At 37.2% G+C, this 22,649-nt stretch overlaps 2 protein-coding genes across 3 annotated transcripts; both read right to left on the reverse strand.

The window, feature by feature from the left end:
* Window positions 1-1,562: 1,562 nt before the first annotated feature.
* Window positions 1,563-15,440, reverse strand: LOC114248578 (uncharacterized). Of its 2 annotated transcripts, none has more exons than XM_089732899.1 (8): window positions 15,329-15,440; window positions 8,552-8,676; window positions 6,693-6,792; window positions 5,226-5,394; window positions 4,341-4,457; window positions 3,515-3,651; window positions 2,516-2,702; window positions 1,563-1,697 (listed from the first exon to the last, which is right to left on the reverse strand). In XM_089732899.1, the coding sequence occupies exons 1-8, from the start codon at window positions 15,419-15,421 to the stop codon at window positions 1,579-1,581; spliced, it is 1,047 nt and encodes a 348-aa protein (XP_089589025.1). In that variant the 5' UTR covers window positions 15,422-15,440; the 3' UTR covers window positions 1,563-1,578. The 2 variants fall into 2 exon arrangements, with proteins under 2 accessions (XP_089589025.1, XP_028037660.2); XM_028181859.2 differs by lacking the exon at window positions 15,329-15,440 and adding an exon at window positions 12,119-12,247 and having other exon boundaries at window positions 8,552-8,674.
* Window positions 15,441-19,164: 3,724 nt separating this feature from the next.
* Window positions 19,165-21,852, reverse strand: LOC149501529 (uncharacterized). Its single transcript, XM_089732846.1, has 5 exons — window positions 21,794-21,852; window positions 21,455-21,524; window positions 20,574-20,680; window positions 20,364-20,462; window positions 19,165-19,254 (listed from the first exon to the last, which is right to left on the reverse strand). Exons 1-5 carry the CDS (start codon window positions 21,850-21,852, stop codon window positions 19,200-19,202), a joined length of 390 nt encoding a protein of 129 aa, XP_089588972.1. The 3' UTR covers window positions 19,165-19,199.
* Between the last annotated feature and the right edge of the window lie 797 nt (window positions 21,853-22,649).

Below are 22,649 nucleotides of genomic sequence, written 5' to 3' on the forward strand. Positions count from 1 at the left end.
TTTAAAATTCTCAAATAAAACTAACACCAAATCACAAGGAAACACGCGTATAGACGTTAATTAACTGTAATCTGTACTTTAATGTAAACTTCATATTTTCTCAGTTTACTTTGCAAGTCATTGTCCTTTGTTTCATTATTGTCGTTGATAAATCACAATACATTGAAAGTGAATAAAGAAAAAGTGAATGATAAAGGTTCCTTATTTTGTTTTTTTTAACAGATAGATTTTAGCTGACCCGACAAACTTCGTAGTGCCTCAATCGATAAATAAAAGACCTAAACTTTTGTATAAAATAAACTTAAATTGTTAAATCAAAATTGTTTGTTTTTATATAATTCCGAGCATTTTCATATTTTTTCACCTTTTAAACCTTCTCTGGCCTTCCACAAATAATTCAAGACCAAAATTAGCCAAATCGGTTCAGCCGTTCTCGAGTTTTAGTGAGATTAACGAACAGCAATTCATTTTTATAGAGATTTTATGTGGTGTTTACATTACCGCCATCTCGTAGTCCACATTAGAACTAAATCAAAGAAATTCAAGAGTTACACCCGTATCTTTAGTCGTTTACACGAGCTTAACTCGACTCGACTCAACCTCCAACGCGCGTTTCGGTATGATTAGTCGTAAAAATAAACTCCACTCAAACGTCCTTGGAAAAATTTCCTAACCGGAGTGAAGTGAACGAACTGTCAAGTTAAGGTACGTCGCGACGTACCTTGAACGTTCCTCAAGGCGGGTTTTCTATCAATGTCCAAATAGTATGTGGACCGCAAATGGAAATATATGATATTGTTGTGCAATGGCCTGGATCTGTGCATGATTCCCGCATATTTTGATAATTTAATTTTGATAATATTTATTAATAAAGTAAATAGTTCGAAGTTAGACATTTGAAACACTTTATTTTATTTACCTACATAAGAGTCATATTTTGCTTACTACCTGATAAATAAAGTAAATGCGATTATAAGTTTTATTTATATAATAATAAACTGGTGGTTGTGGAAAAGCACTTCAACAACACGATGCAACCAAAATCACACAAAAGCGGCGAATAAAAATACAAAGCCGGATCCGAAATCTAAAATAATAATAGGTTAGAAAATAAATAATACACTTTCATATTTACCGCACGCGCACATATTGACGAATAACTCAGCAACCAAAACATTAAACAAGTTCATCTAGTGTCAAACAGACAGCGGCAGCTTGATTTTGACATTAAACAATGACCATAGACTACAGAACACTATGGGTTTGATGCTAGCTTGATCAAATTTTCATCATTACTACCTCACTCGAGGACAGTTGAGGAATATTGTAATGGTCGACTAAAAATACCAAACTCGAGTAAGTTTGGAGGGAATGCTCGAGCATCATCGGATGAGTTAAGAGTGGAGGACTATTTTACGAAACGTCTAAAGATACGGGCATTAGTCTTAAATTAAGTCAAGAGATTTCGTACCTTGAAAATTCTCAGTACTGAAAACTTAATACCTATTCAGAGTTTATTAAACTATAATTATTTTCGTATGTTTCAAAGTAAAGAAAACAAGTTTACAATGTAAAAATTTATTCAACACTAAACACTCGCAACAAGAATCGCTTGTACTTTTGCATATTAAGTCTGTACCACAGTTTGACGTTTGGTTCTGAGCCAAAATCATTCAAGACAACGCCGCGATTTGAACCTAGAAAAAACACACACATTTAAAACTATTTTTAAAACTTATTTATTATTTCGTTTGCATTATCCGAAAATTTCAAATACAACAATCACCGGAGCCACGGTCGACTTTGCTTCTATTCGTGAAATAATGAATGATAAACTAAACCGTAAAAACATTTTTAATTGCAAAACAAAATCATTTTTTCTTACACTATTTTTAATTCAAATTTATTAAAATTTATTTTCTATTTTTTAGTTGGATTTTCTATAAAAGCGTATTTTGTTATTTTTTTAAACTATTATTTCTTTTTAATTTTTTTACAATTAATTTAATCTCCCGTTTTTACAAGGACATGATAATGTTATTTCCCAAATACTTTATGCAGTATTCGTGGACGACAGTAGTAAGTAAAAGTAGTTTTAACTATTAATACCTACTTTTGTTCTTTGACTAACTCGTTGGTGCATTAGTTAGCAATCCTAACTGTTGCGCCGAGGGTCGTGGGTTCGATTCCAACGTCGGGCAAACATTAGATCATGAACAGATTTGTTTGCTCTTTTTCTGGTTGTTCATTATTTTTATACGTATATATTTAAATATACATTACATACATACATAATACGTAACATATATATGTATATATTTAAAAGTATGTAAGTAAGTCTCTGGTACCTATAACACTGGAAATCTTAAATTAGGGTTGGATGACCGTCATGATTTATTCCCGACTATTTATTATTTTGTTTTATTAAGCTCGTATCCACAAAGAGATCGAGACGAGGGTCGTAGCAAACCACGACCCGAAATTTCGCCAAATTATGGTTCCCAAAAATAATTACCGCATAGTACAACACTGTTGTTTGAGAAGACAGTCTCCTCAGCGATCGTCTCGTCCAGAGCTATGGCAACAACAGCAGGGTCTAGGGTCGACCAATAACGGCTTTTACCCAATGACGTTCGTTCGTAAGAATTTTGAGCCTTCATTATATCCGTATTAATTGAACCCAAAGTTTGCGTGCGCCATTCCTGTAAGACAAAACTATGAGATCGACACTATAGAAAATTGACAGTTGGGTCTGTCGTGTGCGGTTTATGTCGGATCTTCTCAGTGGATCGCGTTTCCGATCCGGTGGTAGATTCTGCGAAGTACTGCTCTTGCTAGAGCTAGTGTTAGCAACTCGTCAGGTTAGAGCCCCGTGAGCTCACCTATGAAAAAAAATTCGCTTTTTTTGTCTATATGAAAAAGTAGCAGACTGTCTAATACTACTAATGGATAACTTGAGATATGACATTGAAATTTCAATCCCAATCGTCTAACGACTGTTTTAGTATCGAAATCGGAGCGTGCCTGCTTGCAGCGTGCTCTATTGTCAGAACTGAATTAGAAGTTGGGAAGAGTAGTAAAGGTGACGACTTTTGAGGACAGATATTAGGAAATTATTTGGCAGGTTGGGATAACATTTCAGACGGCTGTATGGACCACATTTTTGATTAACAGCCGAAAACGCAGATCTTCTGAATCTGATAGCACACAATCTGTGCTAACAATATCTTAACTTGGGCAGACCATATTCAGGTACAGGCTACTGGTGGTAGTCCGTACCTGAGTTGTTGTGAGTCCGCATGGTTAGGTACCACTGTCTTGCCTAGTTTCAGAAGCTCTGAAGCATTTATGCGTTTTGGTTTGAAGGGTGGCGCAGCCAGTTTGAACTAAAATCTGAGACTTTGAACTAATGTATTATAAAGGCGAGCGGGGGCATTTACGTTGTTGACGTTTATGGGCTAATTGACACCAGATGGACCATGTTTCTTCACCCAGTTAAGCAATACAAACATACATTACTAATATTCAACCATGTTCGGACTTGCGAGAAAGGCAGTATGGTGACTATATCAGGGCTTGCGCTTCTTGTCACGATGTGGTATGCTTCGACATCCATATCCACATTGAACTCTGGTTCTTTGTAGTCATCACCTGAAAGTTTTCAATCTATAACTGGTAACCTGAGCACTCGTGAGTGAGTTCTGAACTTACATTGGAAGTTTTTTTTGTCCTTGTAGGCAAACGAGCATATGGTCCCAGGTGGCGAGTGGATACCATCGTTCATGGACTTCAGCAATGCCAGGGGCAGAGCTAAGCCGCTGCCTGCAAAGCTGTCATCATTTGCCTTATTGTTGTTTTAACACATATACATTATGGATCGAACCACTGTTAATATTCGGCGAACCTATTCATGAAATGTGTAGATACGCCTTTCCAAGCTACTGCTACTGCATTTCCGTAACTCATCCCTAATAGCATTTCTCTCTTCATATCACTTTCTCCTTCTCAATTGTTTCCTGTCCTAATACTAGTTTTCTTCTACTTCTACTGGATATATGTAGGTCGACTTCCATCTCCATGTCTCAAAATGATTCTAAGAACTCGTCTATCATCTTCTTAAAGCTTCTGTTATACGACTTTCGTATTCATTATCAGACCATCAAAATATGGTTCATACATCTGGATTAAGTTTAATTGTAATAAGTTGACCAGGCATTTTAACGGTATTTAGCTCCAGTTCACGAGCTCATCATAAACTCAATACAGAGCCGCATTTAATGAAAGGTTAAAAAGCTCACTAAAGTTTTTCTCTCTCAGTAAAGTTTAATCTATCTACTTACTGTATATATACCCAGCACCTATAACTAGGCGTGATAGTCGACTTAGGAAAAACGGATCAATTTTCACAGCCATAGCAATATTAGTCAAGGGACCAATAGCGATTATTTCCAAATTACCTGAAAGTGAAGAAGTGTAAAGAATAATAATAAATATGTTCTTTAAAAGAAAAATGGTGAAGACGAAGCTATATTGTGATGAAGTCCAGAAGCTTTTCTGTCATAGTTTGTTGGTGATTTGGATATTGAATTTGCGTGCAAATTTCATCGTTCTTCATATTCAGTCAGAGAGCAATCACGGGTTTCGGCGTGAAAGACTAGATAGGTCACTATGCCGAAGAAGTTGAGACTATATACTCTTATCTCAAGGAGGGCGAGGAAATTCACACGGTATGATGTCTATAGATCATGGACTAACTGGACTAACTTGTTTCGACTCAATTGGTTACCCTATGCCAATAAAAAGTTTACTTTCTTCTTTTCTCTTTTTTCACTATAGCAATTTATCCAGTTGCCAGTAACGAGATCATAAAAGGCTTCAACTATTATTAAATATGAATGAAATAAGGTTGATTCATTTGAATTTTTAATCCGTTGGAAAGAAATTGAAACAAAAGTAATGAAACGACATGTGATAAAGTAAGGTAATGCATGTCAATAGGAATTTACTGCGGCTTACTCCTTAGGCTTTTTGGAAAAACCCAAAGGAAAAACGTCCACTGACTGTTTAAAGATGCTAAATAATTCGTTGAAGAAACACCAAACTATGAAAATAATACAATCCGCACCACTTCACTTCTCGGTTTCCTGCCAAAAAGTCTCCAAACATTATTGTAAAGTTCATCTACGTGGTAAAAATTACAAATATGAAATATTCAATGAGACCACCTGGATATAATTTTGACAGTTCAATTATACGAAAAACGGCGTGTTCCTTCTCAGCCGCAATGCTCTGGTATTCAACGTTCTCATGATCTCCCAGACCATCGTTTCCAAAGTAGAAGTCACTAACAGAACCTCCAATTAGTGGCTCAGAGCAGCCTCTGTAGATCGGTACCTGTAATTTCAAGGTTATTTTTTTCTTCCTCTATCGTTTTAAATAGTCGAAATTCCCCATGTAGATGGTAACTATTATGGTAAGATATACCTAAGATGGTAAATAATTACCCTTTACAATAAGAACAGATATAACTCATTTGTTTAACATTTTGCATGTATTTCTGAAAATTGCTTCGAATAACCTTCTTTGAGTTTGGCAAAGAAGGTTATTGCTGTTCAAAGTTTTGATTTATTAAGGTCTTAATGTATCTAGTCGTAATTACCCGTAGCGTTTTAATACTTACGACTACTGAAATAAAAAAATAAAAAACGTGTGGCACTCGGGAACTGCCGCGGTAAAGCTATTGCATAGCATTTTTCATCAACTTATGCAATTATAATTAGACAATGATAATTTAATATTAAAACAATAATAAAACAAGACCACGCTATATTAAACATTATTAAAATTAAAACCTTAACTGTCCCCTTCACACTCATAAGCTAGACCGCGCGAAAGAGAGATGGGTAGACTTTTCATGATGCGCATGCAGTGTGACGTCACGTCACGCGCTTATTCACAAACACTACGCAAGTGCAACGTGTGAATGTGTTGAACGCGAGCTACATGGTAGGCGGAGTGAGGGGTGTAAGGTTTTTTTCGTTACGGAATTTCATGATTCGGTCATGAGCTTAAAAATAGTTCCACATACCCCCCATGCCCCCTCAACATGGGGCTCTCCCCCATGGTTCGATCCCCGGCCCAAAAAAGTGGACCTTAAGTAAATTAAGTGAGCTTCTTGTCCACTGCGCTAAAACCTCAAATGGTACCTACTGAACTGAAGTACCATTGAAATCGTTCAAACTTATTACAAGCTATTCAAAGCCAAGAGTACCAGAATGGTTCCCTCAAAATCTACTTAGAAACGTAGACAGAGTCGACGATTTGATCAGAACTGAATGCGTATATCCGAAGACTGTAAGAGACGGAAATACTACATGAAAAAAACTCACACCCATCATCGGGTTTCTTATGGCTAAAAATAATTTTATACCTTTTTTTTATTGCTTAGACGGGTGAACGAGCTCACAGCCCACCTAGTGCTAAGCGGTTACTGGAGCCCATAGACATCCACAACGTAAATACGCCACCCACCTTGAGACATAAGTTCTAGGTCCCAGTATAGTTACAACGGCTGCCCCACCCTTCAAACCGAAACGCATTACTGCTTCACGGCAGAAATAGGCAGGGTGGTGGTACCTAGCCGTGCGGACTCACAAGAGGTCTTACCAGTAAACCATATCAAATCAACTCACATCTCTTCTGTTCGCCACACCCAATATTCTTTGACTGTTTACGTAAACTTGATCTTCATTGACGTTACCGTGTGTTGTAGTCAAACCTATGACTTTCGGTCTGGAATAAGAAAGAAGTAAACTAATTGAATAATCCAAAGCTAGGATTCTTCCTTTATAACTAGTACTGGGGAAACGTCTGCGTTCAGTTCTCACGGATCGCTTGGAACCTCTGGATCTGTGGTTCTCTGTTGGTTTTGTACCGTATGTTCAATGAGGAGTGCTTGGAAGACTTTTTTTAGAGAATCCTGTCATTTCCTTTTTAAGATCGGACCCGTTTTCCACAGGCGCATTTCATCTGTATTACTTATAATAGAACCATTGTTCTCATCGATAGTGCGTTTCCAAAATTTGTGTTACGTACCACGCTGTTTTGGAGTGAAAGTTCCCCCACGATGATCCCTGACCGCTGTGTTCATCATCATCATCAGCCTTTATCTGCCCACTGCTGGACATAGGCCTTCCCCAATGCCTTCCACATAATGCGGTCCTCCGCCTTCCGCATCCAACGACTTCCCGCCGTGCGCGCTTAATTTTTTTCAGTCGGTCTTTTTCAAACAAGGTTTCAGATTGTTTTTTTGGGGTTTTTTTGGTTGCTTGGATACAAAATCAAAAAAAAAAAAACAATAGCACCGCAATCCCGATAGCGAAATGTCTTTCATGAAAATATAGACTTTTCAGAGCCTATTGGGTGTTCCTACTATGTGCGTGAACGTCGTCATTGACATTGTCATTGTTAATGTTGCACTCGACTTTGTGACATGAGGTCGAAATATCAGTTGTATTGTCGGATTTGTAAAACCATAATAATATTTAAAAATTAAATGCAATCGTAAAAGTAAATATGGTCGTTATTTACAGGAATGTAATCGCTTTTCGTGTTTTTGCGTGTAATAAAAAAAAAACCTTGCAACCAACGAGACTGAGCAATAAAATAATCAATTTGCACGCATTTATTTTATTCTTCCGATACGTATTCATAATAATTGAATTCAATTGTATCGATTTTAATACATTAGCTGCAAACAAATGTGTAGGGCTGTGAAATTGCGACGATTTGGCGATTCGAAAACATTTTAGGTACCCCACTGAGCTTCGCGGCGGATTTTCTTAGAGAGTCGCGATTCCGATCCGGTGGTAGATTCTGCGAAGTACTTACTACTGTTACTAGGGCTAGTGTTAGCAAATTGTCTCAGGTTGAGTCCGAGAGCTCACCTACCCGAGCGGGCGTAGCTGGAATCAGTGACGGATTATAGGTCCAGAGCGCCCTAAGCAATCACGTTATCGGCGCCCCTGTAACGGCCATAGATAGCCATCATAATACTATAAATTTTAACTAGTTGTTTTTGCAATTACGATGACGTTGTATCATCAAACCCTAGACTTTAGTAGACCGGGACCCTTGTATTTACGCTAATGCGCGAATGAAATACAAACAAACCCGCAATGTTGCTTAATACGAGTATATCGATGCTTGTGCAATATAATCTATTATAGTTTTAGATTATAGATCAGTATTTAGTTCTTAATCGTCGATATGTTACTTTCTTTATTTATTTAAAAATACTGAGCTCGCGCGCCCCTTGTAACTACACGCCCCTAGGCACGTGCCTAGTTTGCCTTACGGATAATCCGCCTCTCGCTGAAATTGCCCCCTAAGCTACCAGCGAACAGGTAGAAAAAAAAACATTTACGGCAAAGGCAATTTACGTTCAGCAATCACGTTTTTTAATAATCGTGTACTTTATTACGGAATGCACAAAAACAAACCTTTGATTTTAGGTTATCGATCTAATATACATTGGCAGATAATCACATACCCATTGAATTTCTCCTCATACAGCAGCGCTGTGAATATCGCTAAAGAATCATCGGCACCTCCGTCGTGGTCAATGAGGATTCTGGCTTCGGTGACGTCATTAATTCGAGCTTCCGATTTACAGCTAAGAAAATAAAAAAAAACATATATATTTCCTTTAATTAAGCGACAGCAAAAGGAACGTCTTCATCTGAGCGGCTGTCATATCTCGATGCACCGACAGATTGTCGTAATTGTTCTTGTATATATTGTTGTATAGGCAGTTATATTATTCGCCTGATGTATACAGCTGTGTAAGCAACTTATTTACGATGAACACAGTGGCTTAATGAAGGGTCTCCTTGAGCCAAAAATTTAGGTCAAAGTAGAGACAAAATAACATTCAATAATATTATAATACACTAGCGACCCGCCCTCGCTTCGCTTCGGAAACATTAAATTTTATTATTAATAGCAGAGTCCCGCGATGTTAACCGCGGTTATTTTCATACCGTGGGTGACGCCGCGGGGCGAAGCTAGTCTAAAAAAGTAGCCTAAGTTACTCTTTAGATCATCACGAATTAACCTATAAACACAGCCCACTGAGTTTCTCGCCGGATCCTCTTTTTTTTTTTTTTTTTTTTTTTTTTTTTTTTTTTTTTTTTTTTTTTTTTTTTTTTTTTTTTTTTTTTTTTTTTTTTTTTTTTTTTTTTTTTTTTTTTTTTTTTTTTTTTTTAATTGCTTAGATGTGTGGACGAGCTCACAGCCCACCTGATGTTAAGTGGTTACTGGAGCCCATAGACATCTACAACGTAAATGCGCCACACACCTTGAGATATAGTTCTAAGGTCTCAGTATAGTCACAACGGCTGCCCCACCCTTCAAACCGAAACGCATTACTGCTTCACGGCAGAAATAGGCGGGGCGGTGGTACCTACCCGTGCGGACTCATAAGAGGTCCTACCACCAGTAATTACGCAAATTATAATTTTGCGGGTTTCATTTTTATTACACGATGTTATTCCTTCACCGTGGAAGTCAATCGTGAACATTTGTTGAGTACGTATTTCATTAGAAAAATTGGTACCCGCCTGCGGGATTCGAACACCGGTGCATCGCTTCAACACGAATGCTTCGGACGTCTTATCCGTTAGGCCACGACGACTTCAATCTTCACTTCTTCTTAGTGGGTCGCGTTTCCAATCCGGTGGTAAATCCTGCGACGCACTGCTCTTGCTAGGGTCAGCGTTAGCAACACTCCGGTTTGAGCCTCGTGAGCTCACCTACACACGTAAGGGTGAAGTTGAAATAGCCTCTCAAGTCTATCAGCATAGTTAGGAAAAAAAAATCTGCGGAGCGACGTGCACACAGCACCGCATTCAAACCAAACATGCAGCATTCAAACCGATCAATCTTAGAAGATTGAGCCTATCAAGATTTTTTTAACAGAAGTAAAATAAACAGTTAAATAAAAAAAAATTAAAGAAACTGTGATGTTTCTGGTTTGAAGAATATATTATTTTGGGAAATTTCCTAATTACATTTTTATGTGTACACACAGGGCCGGATTTAAACTTAATGCCGCTCCTGGGCACCGGAAAAAAATCCGACCCAATACTGGAATTTTAACTAAACTTATAGATTATTTAATTTTGTTTAAAAAAATTAAAATAACTCCTTTATTGCGGAAAATTTTCCCTTTTTATGTCATATACATATTCCAAAAACATAAATAAATATTTGTTTTTTTTCTAACAATTATAAATTTTGACTAAGGGTGACTCATAATTATATTACATAAAAAAAACGTATTAAATTTCTTTAATTACAGAAAATAGAAAAATCGATTATTATTTTAAATCTCCAAGGAAATAAATTGATTAAATCATTTTGATTATTAATTTTTACCAAAAGTGCCAAAATAATGATTCACAAATAATAGATGAATTAGATTTCTTGAATTATCAATTAAAAAGAAAATTATTGATTATTAGAATTTATTTAATTTTATTGAGCAATCTTGATAAGACTAAAAAAAACATTTTTACTTTCAAAATTTTGCCGCCCTAAAAAATTTGCCGCCCTGGGCACTTGCCCCGACTGCCGATATTGTAAATCCACCACTGTGTACACAATAATAATTGTTGTAAAATGTGTATGAAGAAAAAACAGTAATGTAAAGCATTGCTTATTTCAATGCGGAATTCCTTCCAGCACAGTCCCTAATGAGGAAAACAAACTGAAGGTCACTTTGATAAAAAACAATGAAGGAAGTGAAAACTTATAACTTAAAATTTTAGTATTTAAACATGAAATTTCACCAATTTGTGGAGAGTATTAAGCGGTAGGCAACGGCTTGGCTCTACCCCTGGCATTGCTGAAGTCCATGGGCGACGGTAGCCACTCACCATCAGGTGGGCCGTATGCTCGTCTGCCTACAAGGGCAATAAAAAAAAAACCATAATGCCCATGTTTTCCTTGTCGTGGCTTCAAAGCAGTGTCGTTTTTTTTCTAATATTATTCAGAAACAATTCAAAGATTTTTTAACGGAGTGTTGTCTTCTAAGACGACTATCCATGCGTGGGATTGAGAAATGGAAGATCTGTTATTATGTTAATGTGATAGCTAATTAGGCCGACGGTTCAAATTTTGTTATTTATATCTTTTATGATCATTACAATAAAAGACCGTGAAGCAGTAATTGCGTTTCGGTTTGAAGGGCAGGTCAGCCGTTGTAACTATAATGAGATCTTAGAACTTATATCTCAAGGTGGGTGGCGCATTTACGTCGTAGATGTCTATGAGCTTCAGTAACCACTTAACACTAGGTGGGCTGTGAGCTCGTCCACCCATCTAAGCAATAAAAGAAAAGAAAAAAAAAACATATTCTGTAAAATCTTTTGCCCGCATTAACTATATTATTATTATTATTATTAATGCTTTATTTCAGTTATTTTTTTTTTAAAACCATAACATTTTGTTAGTAATAATTACAATCTATGTTAGTAACTTAAAAAATCTAACACATAACTATCATTATATACATTTTATACCATTATATATATATATATATATATTTTTTTTCTCCTTCCAAGTGCCTACTGCAAAGGCTATATACTATATGACTTGAAAATCACGGATAGAAACAGCTAACTATCAGAAATCCTTCGACAAATATTAATACTCAGGTTACTCAGTAGTTTTTTTAGATATTTCAAGCTGTACGATATTTCGGGTGAAAATCCCAATCCAAATACGGAACGCCGAAAAAAGTCTCAACATAACTTTTAAGAAAACAATTAAATATAATTTTGTAACTTTTTGAAATTTAAAATACATAGAAATAGTATAACTCATAATGCCTAAACAAAGCTTTATAAGAACGCTATAAGAATAAGTTAAAAAGTGTTATTAAGAAAAAAATTAAGGAAAAAAAATTGTAACGGAGCAATTTAAAAATGAAAAAATATATGCTCAAACGTCATTAACACTAATCAATTACTGGTTATTTTTATAATATAAAAATTCCGGCATAGCACTTCGGTCACATTAATCATAATAACATCCGATCAGAATACGAAAACCTTACCTGAGAAAAAAAAATAACTTAACCAAATACACGAATATTCTCGAATACATTTCTGCAAAAACAAATACTTCTGCCGTTCGTAACCACTAAAAGAATAATATTAACGCTTTCAAATACATTTAAGCCAGTAACTATGTTTACTTGAACATAGATATGCGTCACATCTATATAATAAATATGCTAGTAAGTGGTTTCGCGGTGGATTTATTTAAAAAACATACTTATTTCGGATATTTCCGATTTTTCGGATTTTTCCGAATATTTTCATTATTTGATACAAGTATGGCGGGTATTATCATCACACTAAAAATAATACACAGGTTTGTGTATGGAACATATCCGCTTAGTAATAAAAAAAAACAACAAAAAAACGGTGGTGAAATCAGAAAGGTCTCTAATTTGCGAGAAAACGTGGATTTAATGTTGAAACTGTCTCATCGAGACTTCTTAAAGGCCTCATCACTATGCGAACTGCTAACACAAACTCTCTTGGTCCCATAATAAATTAATGGTGCCCGCAACTATGTCGTCTTCATTGAGAAATAACCGTGAAAGGCAACATAAATAAACAACGCTTCGATGACATCTACTTGAGTCTAAATTAAGCGACCTTGGTGGCGGACGAATTTTCAATGATACTTTATTGTGTATCGTTGAAAATTCGTAGGTAAAGTCATTTATTATTTCTATTTGTATATATCTGTGAACGAGCCGATTATCAACCTGATGTAGAGTGGTTTCCGGAGCCACGAGTGGTAAGTTTCCATTGTATTACTACGGGATGTCTCCGTAGCTGCTGGTCAGGCTGAGGAACCCCGGTAACCGTACTCGAACCCCGGTAACCGTACTCGTCGAACTCGACAAAGAGGTCGACGTGCAACCTAACCCATGCTTGAGCTCGCTGAGTTTCTCGCCGGATCTTCTCCGGATCGCGGGTCGCGATTCCGATCTGGTAGTAGATTCATTCGCGAAGCAGTTGCTCTTGAGTTGTTAGGTCTCCTTCGGAGGCGCTCGGGCAGCTGTTAGCAAATCCCACTCCTTCTGGCTGAGCCTTTGCTCGCCCACCTGTCCTGGTGAAACTGGAAAAGCCTCCGGGCCACTAGTAAATCTTCTATCTTAAAAAAAAAAGCTGCTGGTCAGTTTCGAAGTCATCCAATCCCGTTTCTGCAGAATAGCCATTGGAGCAGGGTAGTAAGTAAGGAATGTTGATATTCACGACGACCTAAATCTAGAATGAATACGTAAGTGGCTTATGGAAGCGTCAGATCGCAACTTTGATAAAGCGGCAAGACACGATAACCCTCTTATCGTGGCCACCGCTAGTTACATACATACATACATATCTGACCCAAGCGATGGGGTAAAGCAAAGCCACCGTCGTCCAAACGTGTCTTGTCGTATCTTCCGAATCAGCTCTCAGTGCTTTTAGGCTTCTCTGGTTGCTTCAAGCACCGGTCAACGTTCCAGTCGAAATCTTCGATTACGACTAAGAGTTCGACGTACAAACTAGCCCACAGAGCCCGCTCAGTTTCTCATAGGATCTTCTCAGTGTGTGCGATTCCGATCCGGTAGATTTCCGAAGCACTGCTCTTTAGTCAGTATTAGCTTTTTAGGTCAGTGTTAGCGATTCTCTCAGGCTGAACCCGTGAGCGGGACTGCCGCGGTAAAGCTATTTATTATATAGCATTTTTTTATCAACTTATGCAATTATAATTAGACAATAATAATTTAATATTAATCAATAATAAAAGAAGACCGCGTTATATTTATTAACATAAGCAAAAGCAAAAAATTAACTGTCCCCTTCACACTAGACCGAGAGAGAGAGATGGGCAGAGTTTTCATGATGCGCATGCAGTGCGACGTCACGCCGCGCGCTTATTCACAAACACTACACCAGCGCAACATTGTGAATGTGTTGAACGCGAGCCACATGGTAGGCGGAGTCGGGGTGTAAGGTTTTATTTACGTTACGGAATTTCTTGATTCGATCGCCGCGCTTAAAGCCCGCGACAAAAGCTATGCAATAGCTTAAAAATCTCTTGAAAATATCCTTAGCGAGATTCAGGAATCTGTCAAATATTTCGCGTTTTTGATAATTACTCGTTACGCTAATAATGTTTATTGAACAGAGGAGATAAATAATCGTTTTAAGCCTTACTGATTTCGGTATATTGTAAATTATAAACGTTAACATATTCGCAGATAGATATAGTTTTCAAAAAAAACACACACAAGAACTCCATACTCATTACTTTGTTTCTCGTGTGATCCAGCTCTTGGTATGGTAGTAGTAACGTGGTATGGTTATTTCAATTCAACTTATGCTTCAACTATTGTACTGTTATATTAAACACCTAACTAATATATTTATAAAATTTATTAATATTTATGAAGGCAGCGTCTTATTGTGCTGATCCAATCCATCTGAGCCGGTTTTCAAGTTTTGATGTCACTATAAGATAATATAATTTTGATATGATATGAGACTTACTTATGTTGTATAGCAACTGTGTCACAGATTATTATTATTATCGCTTAGATGGGTCGTCGAGCTCACGGCCAACTTGATATTAAGTGTTTACCGGAGCCCATAGAAATCAACAATGTAAATGCGGTCACGCATCTTGAGACTTTTTTAAGTGGCCTTCCTACCCTTCAAACCGAAACGCAATACCTCTTCACGGCAGAAAAGGGTAAGATGGAAGTGCGGGTTAAGTCCTACCACCAGCCTACAGCATTACCACCTTATCACCATTAGGAACTTTTCTAACGAAAAAAGTCGGTTGTCTGTAAAGTCGGTTTACTGACGATAGTTGAACGTGATAACGTCATAAGAAAATACTGATGGAATGATTGCATTTTTCAATTATCGCAATTATCGTTGCTATAAACTATTGACATCACATTCACTTTTCACTGAACTTCATACTTGACGAAAACATGTAAATGTATTATTGTATAGCAGCTGTCCACGCGAATGCTTCGCTCACTCAAGTAGGAGAGAGACAGAAATCGAACGCTGCCGAACGCGGAGGCCGATTGTGCCTCTTTGTCGCTCGTTGCGCGCTCTCGCTTGCACTTCAAGCCTTCAATGGAACGCCTCAGAGTGCGGTAACGTCGCATGAGTCATGTTTTTTCGTGCGTGCAGCCGCTCCATCGAATTATAAGACGTTGTCACGTTAAAAAACAGACAATTTTTATATTACCTTTTTTGCCAAAAATCAACCACCCCGACAAAGCTAACGCCAAAAAAACCACTATTATACTGATCAACAGAAATAAAATAACACGAGGTTTCATACTTCGAACGACACGTATGAAAAACACATATTAAACAACATAAAAATAGTTTTTAACACAACGTTAAGATTGTACACACATCAAATACATTGTTATCAATGAGTTATTTGATATTTACATATTAACGGATTACTTACCGTCTCTGACTAGACGCAAAAACATTAATTCAATTTTTGAGAAATACTACAAAACCGCAATTGCTATAAAGCTCATAATCGCTTAACAAATTCGAATATCGACGCTTACGACGAAGATAGTCTTAAAGGATTATATCCGATCTAATTCCACAAATCATTTAAATAAATGGCTCGATTTAAATATTCAAGTCACTGTAAGATCTAATGCTTTGCCATGGATTCGAGTTTGAAGGTTGGGACAGCCGACAATACTATTGAAAGACAGGTCAAAAGTTACATGGGTAGATTGTGGCATTCACATTAAAATATCTATAGGTTCCGGTAGCCACTGAGACGTGAGAATGTTAACTCGTTAATGCAATTTTATAAGCTTCGTCTGAGCCGTTATGGGAACTATGATTGGCTGGTAAATGCACTTTTCTTGACGTCTTTATAAAATTATACCATATGACCTTGTAGTTGACAAATTTTTGATAATACCTATTCGCTGGTAGCCGAAGGGGTTATTCCAAGCTTCTCGCGGACAGGTACTGGTGGGTTTTACTGGTGGTAGGACCTCTTGTGAGTCCGCGCGGGCAGGTACCACCGCCTTGCCTATTTCTGCCGTGAAGCAGTAATGCGTTTCGGTTTGAAGGGTAGGCCAGCCGTTGTAACTACACCGAGATCTTAGAACTTATATCTCAAGGTGGGTGGCGCATTTACGGTGTCCATGGGCTCCAGTAACCACTTAAAACCAGGTGGGCTGTGAGCTCGTCCACCCATCTAAGCAATAAAAAAAAAGGTAGGTGAGCTCACGGGCTCAACTTGAGAGAATTTGCTAACAGTAGCCCCAGCAAGAGCAGTGCTTCGCTGAATCTACCACAAGATCGGAATCGCGACCCACTGAGAAGATCCGACGAGAAACTCAATGGCCTGTGTCTATGAGTTCAGTGTATCTCACTTTAGTGTGCTCTTCTATATATTTTGAGTTAACGACAGTTTCTTCTTCTTGCTCTTATCCCACTATATGGGATCGAGTTATCCTCTTTTTCCAATCGGACCCATCCTCATTCAAACAATCCATTCAAGTTTCGTTTTAGGACACCCCCTTATATGTATTGCCGTATTTGCCGTCTATTTCAATACCTTAAGCTTAAAATGGTTCAAGATTGTATCCCAATAAAATCACTTTTCATTAGCTGCTAAGATTTGGTACACAGATTTTCACACGTTTCATACACAAACGTTTTTCAGTAACAGAAAAAAATAAAAATAGTTGTAGCTTATTTTGTAAGTACAAAATGTGTGCCTTATCTTACAAATTATCTTTGTTGTAAATAACATTTAGATAAAATTTCTGTAAGATGTGTGTGTGTATGTCGAGTGACATTGTTGTCGTTTTTTCTTTTCTAGGAAAATTGACAGATGAGCTGATCCTATCTGGTACTAACCGGTTACCAGATACCTCATCACAGATACATACCTACACTATCACGATTTGACTCAGTGACAGCCTCAGGAGCCGCGATCACTCACAAAACAGCTTAGTCTCGAACCAAAGCCCATACGGCAGCGGCTTGGCTCTGCCCCTGGCGTTGTTGAAGTCCAGGGGCGACGGTAACCACTCACCATCAGGAGGGTCGTATGCTCGTCTGCCTACTAGGGCAATAAAAAATACATTTTCATTATTTTCATGATATTAGTTTCTGGTGATTTAGGTATAATTTATTTAAGTTGACATGTATTGTGTAATGACCACGAAATTTGTTGGGAAAAACGTATCGGACCTTTAAAATTATATAGAGACGGACGGAGTGAAGGAGACCGTTGGATAAGTGTGTCCCTTTCTAAACGACTTTTGGTCATTTGATTATTAAGAGTCCCTGAAAAAGGTCGTTCTATGTCCATTTTTGAGTTAAATTCGAATCCGAAAATTTCGAAATGGTTCTCTATAATTCTAAAGGTGCGATATAACGTATATTATTTTAATAGAGACACACTCATTAGATCGTTTTTGCGGATACAAGATATCGTGCAGGTAAAACAAACGCTTACTGGGATGAGCGCCGAGGAAAATGTAAGGATGGAGTTGTTTTGAAGTTTTCCTAATATCATCAAAGATCTAACACCAACCTTCTTTTTTTTATTGCATAGATAGGCCGACGAGCTCACAGCCCACCTGGTATTAAGTGGTTACAGGTGCCCATAGACATCTACAATGTAAATGCGCCACCCACCTTGAGATATAAGTTCTAAGGTCTCAATATAGTTACAACGGCTACCCCACCCTTCAAACCGAAACGCATTACTGCTTCACGGCAGAAAATAGGCGGGGTGGTGGTACCTACCCGTGCGGACTCACAAGAGGTCCTACCACCAGTAAATCAGGTTAGTTCATCAGGTTAGAGCCCTTGAGCTTACCTACTCGCTCGGTAATGCTGGCCTAGCCTCTTGAGGTTACCAGTTTATGTAGAAGAAGGAAAAAATATATCGAATACTGCAAAGCGTCAAAATTTCCGCGCCATTTATCAAGAGATGACGTATGAAAACGGGAAGGCGCACTTTAGCAGGACCCGTGGGAAAGTTCATTTTGTAACGGCAGCACAAAATATACAATTACTTTAATTTTGTCGAATGCGATTAGGTGAAAACGTCAGGAAATAACATTCAAAGTATTTAATTCATATGCAAATTTGATGTTACTCTGACATCGCAAAATTTATGGTAAAAAAAACCTGTTACCTACTCAGACTTGATAGCTGTCACACAATTTGAACCGCATTTGCATCAGTCGATAATACTATTGTTGTTTTGTTCTATACTAAATTCGACGAAGTATTTACCCATTTATATTTAGCACAACGACTCGATTTGCATATTATTTCACAATCGCTGATCGCGTTTATTTTCCAGGTTTAAAATTAAGTAAAACCAAATTACTTATCGTCGTTCTGTTTGAAAATTTCCAAAGTATCGACAGACCGTTTCCGAAGCCAAACAATACTGTATTCTCTAAAAGAGTTTAAAGTTTAATCAAAATACGCCTCAGTCCCTTTTCACCTCACTGAACCTAAATAACAACCACGTTCTAATCATTTGATTGTAGAACAATTAGTATTCATATTTGATGAAATGCAGCAAGTCATAATGAATTTTGTTCAAATAAAATTATGTCTAATTTCGTTTTACCAGTTATATTATTAATATTGTGTGACATTCAGATAATATAATACAGAGTCATCTATTAGATGCATTGGTAACTATTGCACTCGTTCCTTAATTTCAACAGTCTAAGTAGTTCCCATGAAAAATGATAGATGGCAGTAGTGTCTCTAAAATTTGTTTTTTGTGATTTTATTTATGTCTTGATTTTTCGTAGGATCCTAAAGAATTAGACGCCCGGTACAATCTTATTAATTAATGCGATAATACCGATGTTCAAGTAATAAAGGCAGACCCAGAGATGACTCTAAATCAATAATTTTAAATTTATTTAATAAAATCTTTTTTTATGATTGTTGTGTTATGTAATTTACCAGAGCACTGCGTAAAAACAACTAGGAAAATTTTGACGGAGCAACTTCGTCAAGGAGGTTAGATTAAAATGCATTTAATGTGTTTAATTTAACACTTTATGTTAAAACCGCGTACGTTTACATTATTTAAGAATCTAATATTTTACGACGGCTAATATTCCGTGAATGGCCAGTAATTGATCTGAAACAGAAAGAGAGAGAGAGTATTCTTTATTGTACACCAAAAAAACAAATAAACAGTACGATACATTAAATACAAAAACTACAATTGGCGGTCTTATCGCTAAGAGCGATCTCTTCCAGACAACCATCAGGTGGACAAGAATCATTTGGAAACGAACTACGCGCGGTGTACCAATCCAGTGAAATACATATTATGCATATATGTACACATACATATACACATACATAGATAGATATATCCGTAAATATACATACAATTAATACACAATGTATTATAATATAATAATTATTATAAAAAAAACAAAAATGGTTGCTTCTTTACACATAATTAAAGATTAATGCAAAACATTCAGTTGAACATTTCGTGAATTAGTTTTCCTTACGTCAAAGAGTACGTGACAGCAGAGTTTTAATACATTAATTTTTGATTTTGAGAAATAAACGAATATGAAAATGATATACCGTAACATTATGTATTAATTAAAATTATTACTTATTTAAAATACGAAAATATTTTTGTACAGCCTTAGTGTTGTGACTTTGAGAACATGTAACATTTACATAGTCAAATCATATAGAAATAATTAAAATTATTTTAATTTTCAAAACTATAACATTCCTGTGATGAACAGATTTGTGTGCTCTTTTTCTGGGCTGTTTATTATATATAATGTATATTTGCATTTAAATATATATTAGTATGTAGGTATGTCAGTCTCTGATACCGATAACACAGGAAATCTTAATTCGGGGTCAAATGACGATGATGATATTATTAGAATTCTTTGAACATATAATCAATATTTGGTATAAATTTATCTTTAGTCTTGTAACATTCCATTCTCATAGTGAAGCAATTTTTTATTGGGGGAGTTCCCGGGAAGTATTTACTAACCTGTATTTTTTACTTAAAAAAATAAAAAAAATTTTTGCGGCCGTCCAGCAAATATTAAGAGTATTTATCTATGCCTCCAGCTTTTGTAGTAAATTTAATTAGCCCGCAAGGTAAGTAGTTTGGACAGCCCTGCCTTAGATCACGATTCACCGTCTTAATCTATTTATTGGCAAATAAATTCGATTATTATCGAAAAAGACGAAATAATTCACCTGTTCATACAGAGGGTTGGGTCTACGTCGTACGAGCTTCGATTTGAGTCCAGGAAATTCCGTGACATCAGTGTATAACAGGATGTCCTCGAATGTCTTCTGAAAGAATATGAAACTTGCATTTCGCCGCGTCATATCACTGTATACGGAAGTCTTAGGATATTACGTCTTTAAGGGTGAATTAGGTATACATCGTCACATATCTGTCACCTTGTTCTTCCAAAACATGGCTCCTTCTTTTGATCGAGCTCATCACTGTCATCGCGACGTGGTCGACTTAGGAAGATATAAGCATGGCCTCCTCGCTTCGGAGAATACTGAAAAATTGATATTAATTTATAATATAAAAAGCCTGGTAATAATATTTAAAAATATGAAGTCGTCATGGCCTAAGTGATGAAACGCCGGGTGCATTCATATCGAGCGATGCGACAGTGCCGGCGTTTGAAGCAGTTTCACTGTCAAGATTTTTGAATGAAATACGTACTTAATTTAACTTGTTCCTGGTGGTAGAACCACTTGCGAGTCCGCGTGGGTAGGTACCACCGCCCCGCCTATTTCTGCCGTGAGGCAGTAATGCGTTTCGGTTTGAAGGGTGGGGCAGCCGTTGTAACTATACTTGAGACCTTCGAACTCATATATCCAGGTGGGTGGCGCATTTACGTAGTAGATGTCTATAGGCTCCGGTAACCACTTAACACCAGGTGGGCTGTGAGCTCGTCCACTCAACAAAGCAATAAAAAATATTAACGAGTGTTCACGATCGTGTACCTAATAAAAATCAAAACCGCAAAACTTATAATTTCTGTAATTACTGGTGGTAGGGCATTTTGTGAGCACCTACATCGGGCTATTATGGCTACATGACTATTGCCGTGAAGCAGTACTGCGTTTCGGTTTGAAGGATGAGGCAAGTGTTGTACCGTCATAGCTGAAACTTGGAACTCATGTCTCGAGGTAGGTGGCGGCATTTACTTTGTTGACGTCTGTGATATATTTGTGTGGCCACTAAAGACACATTTCTATATTGATAATGTCACATTTTTGACGCTGGTGTGGTAAGTTAATTTGGATATTGTTAAACAACTCACATGATTATGAATTATTCGATTCCTCTTATGGCTGGTGATTCGCGGATTCTCGAACGTAATAGAGGAATACCTATAAAAAATTACAGTGGAACATGCATGTCTAAATCAAACAGGTCTTTATCATCATTACACAGTATATTGTTTAGCATGTAGTTTCCCAGGATTTTCTTCGGTTTCGGCGTGTCGTAGACCTCACAAAAACTACTTTTAAGTTTAAGGTCGGTTTTTTTTTTTATAATATCTAATTAAATTCTTTTTTACGTATCGAATACTTTAAGGTTTTCGTGTTCCCAGAAAACTGAACACACAGAAACAATACTGACTGACGACAAGACTGACTCGGTGCTGCAGTAGTTAGTTGACTGTTGCGCCAGGGGTTCTGGGTTCGATTCCCACATTGGGCAAACATTCGAGGGTACCTCAAGCACCGGACGAAAGGGCTCGACGAGTGAATTAACCCATAGACGCAGCCCCCTAAGTGTTTCTCGCCGGATCTGCTCAGTGGGTCGCGTTTCCGATCCGGTGGTAGATTCTGCGAAGCACCGCTCTTGCTAGGGCCAGTGCTAGCAACACTCCCGGTTTGAGCACCGTGAGCTCACCTACACGCAAGGAGAACCTGAAATGGCCTCTCAAGGCTATCAGCATAGGTAGGAAAAATAAAATGTGATGAACAAGTTTGTTTGCTCGTTATCTGGATGTCTATTTTATATATATGTGTATATTTAGAGTAATAATGTATGTATGTCAGTCTCTGGTAACTATAACACAGGGAATTCTAATTTTGATACCGGACGACCATACGTAATGTGTTCCCAGTTATTTTCACTTTTCATATTTCACTTTTACAGCTAGGACTTCGTACTGTGAACCAAAACTGATTCCAATAAGCAGAACACAATGTTTCTTTGTAAATTAGTTACTTAAGTATTTTCCTTTGAGGAGGTGTGATTATCCTCGCTCTATAACTATAGAACACCCCTTTTCAACGATTTAAAAAAATGAGGATCCCAATCAAACTGTATTTTTCTGTGTTTTACCCCAGAACTTTTTTTCGAATGAATTCACTTTTAAAAGCTAGTGCTTCTCATTCCCATTTAAGTTGTATAAATATTTCACCAGTAGTTTTGGAGTTATCCTTAACAATAATGCATTTTTAATTGTCCTCGACTGCATTGATGATATTCTAATGTTATAT

The sequence above is a fragment of the Bombyx mandarina genome, chromosome 15, assembly GCF_030267445.1.
Source record: "Bombyx mandarina strain Sakado chromosome 15, ASM3026744v2".
Classification (NCBI taxonomy): Eukaryota; Metazoa; Arthropoda; class Insecta; order Lepidoptera; family Bombycidae; genus Bombyx; species Bombyx mandarina.

Excerpts from the sequence above, each read along its gene's own strand:
- LOC149501529 (XM_089732846.1), bottom strand. The coding sequence starts at position 21,852 with ATGTGGGAATCGAACCCAGAACCCCTGGCGCAACAGTCAACTAACTAC. Across the intron at positions 21,525-21,793 it reads ACTAACTACTGCAGCACCGA|GTATTCCTCTATTACGTTCG; the intron begins GTCAGTCTTGTC and ends AATTTTTTATAG. Across the intron at positions 19,255-20,363 it reads CCAACCCTCTGTATGAACAG|ATCAATTACTGGCCATTCAC; the intron begins GTGAATTATTTC and ends TTTCTGTTTCAG.
- LOC114248578 (XM_089732899.1), bottom strand. The coding sequence starts at position 15,421 with ATGAAACCTCGTGTTATTTTATTTCTGTTGATCAGTATAATAGTGGTT. Across the intron at positions 5,395-6,692 it reads GTGTGGCGAACAGAAGAGAT|GTACCGATCTACAGAGGCTG; the intron begins GTGAGTTGATTT and ends TTGAAATTACAG. Across the intron at positions 1,698-2,515 it reads CAACAGTGTTGTACTATGCG|GTTCAAATCGCGGCGTTGTC; the intron begins GTAATTATTTTT and ends TGTTTTTTCTAG.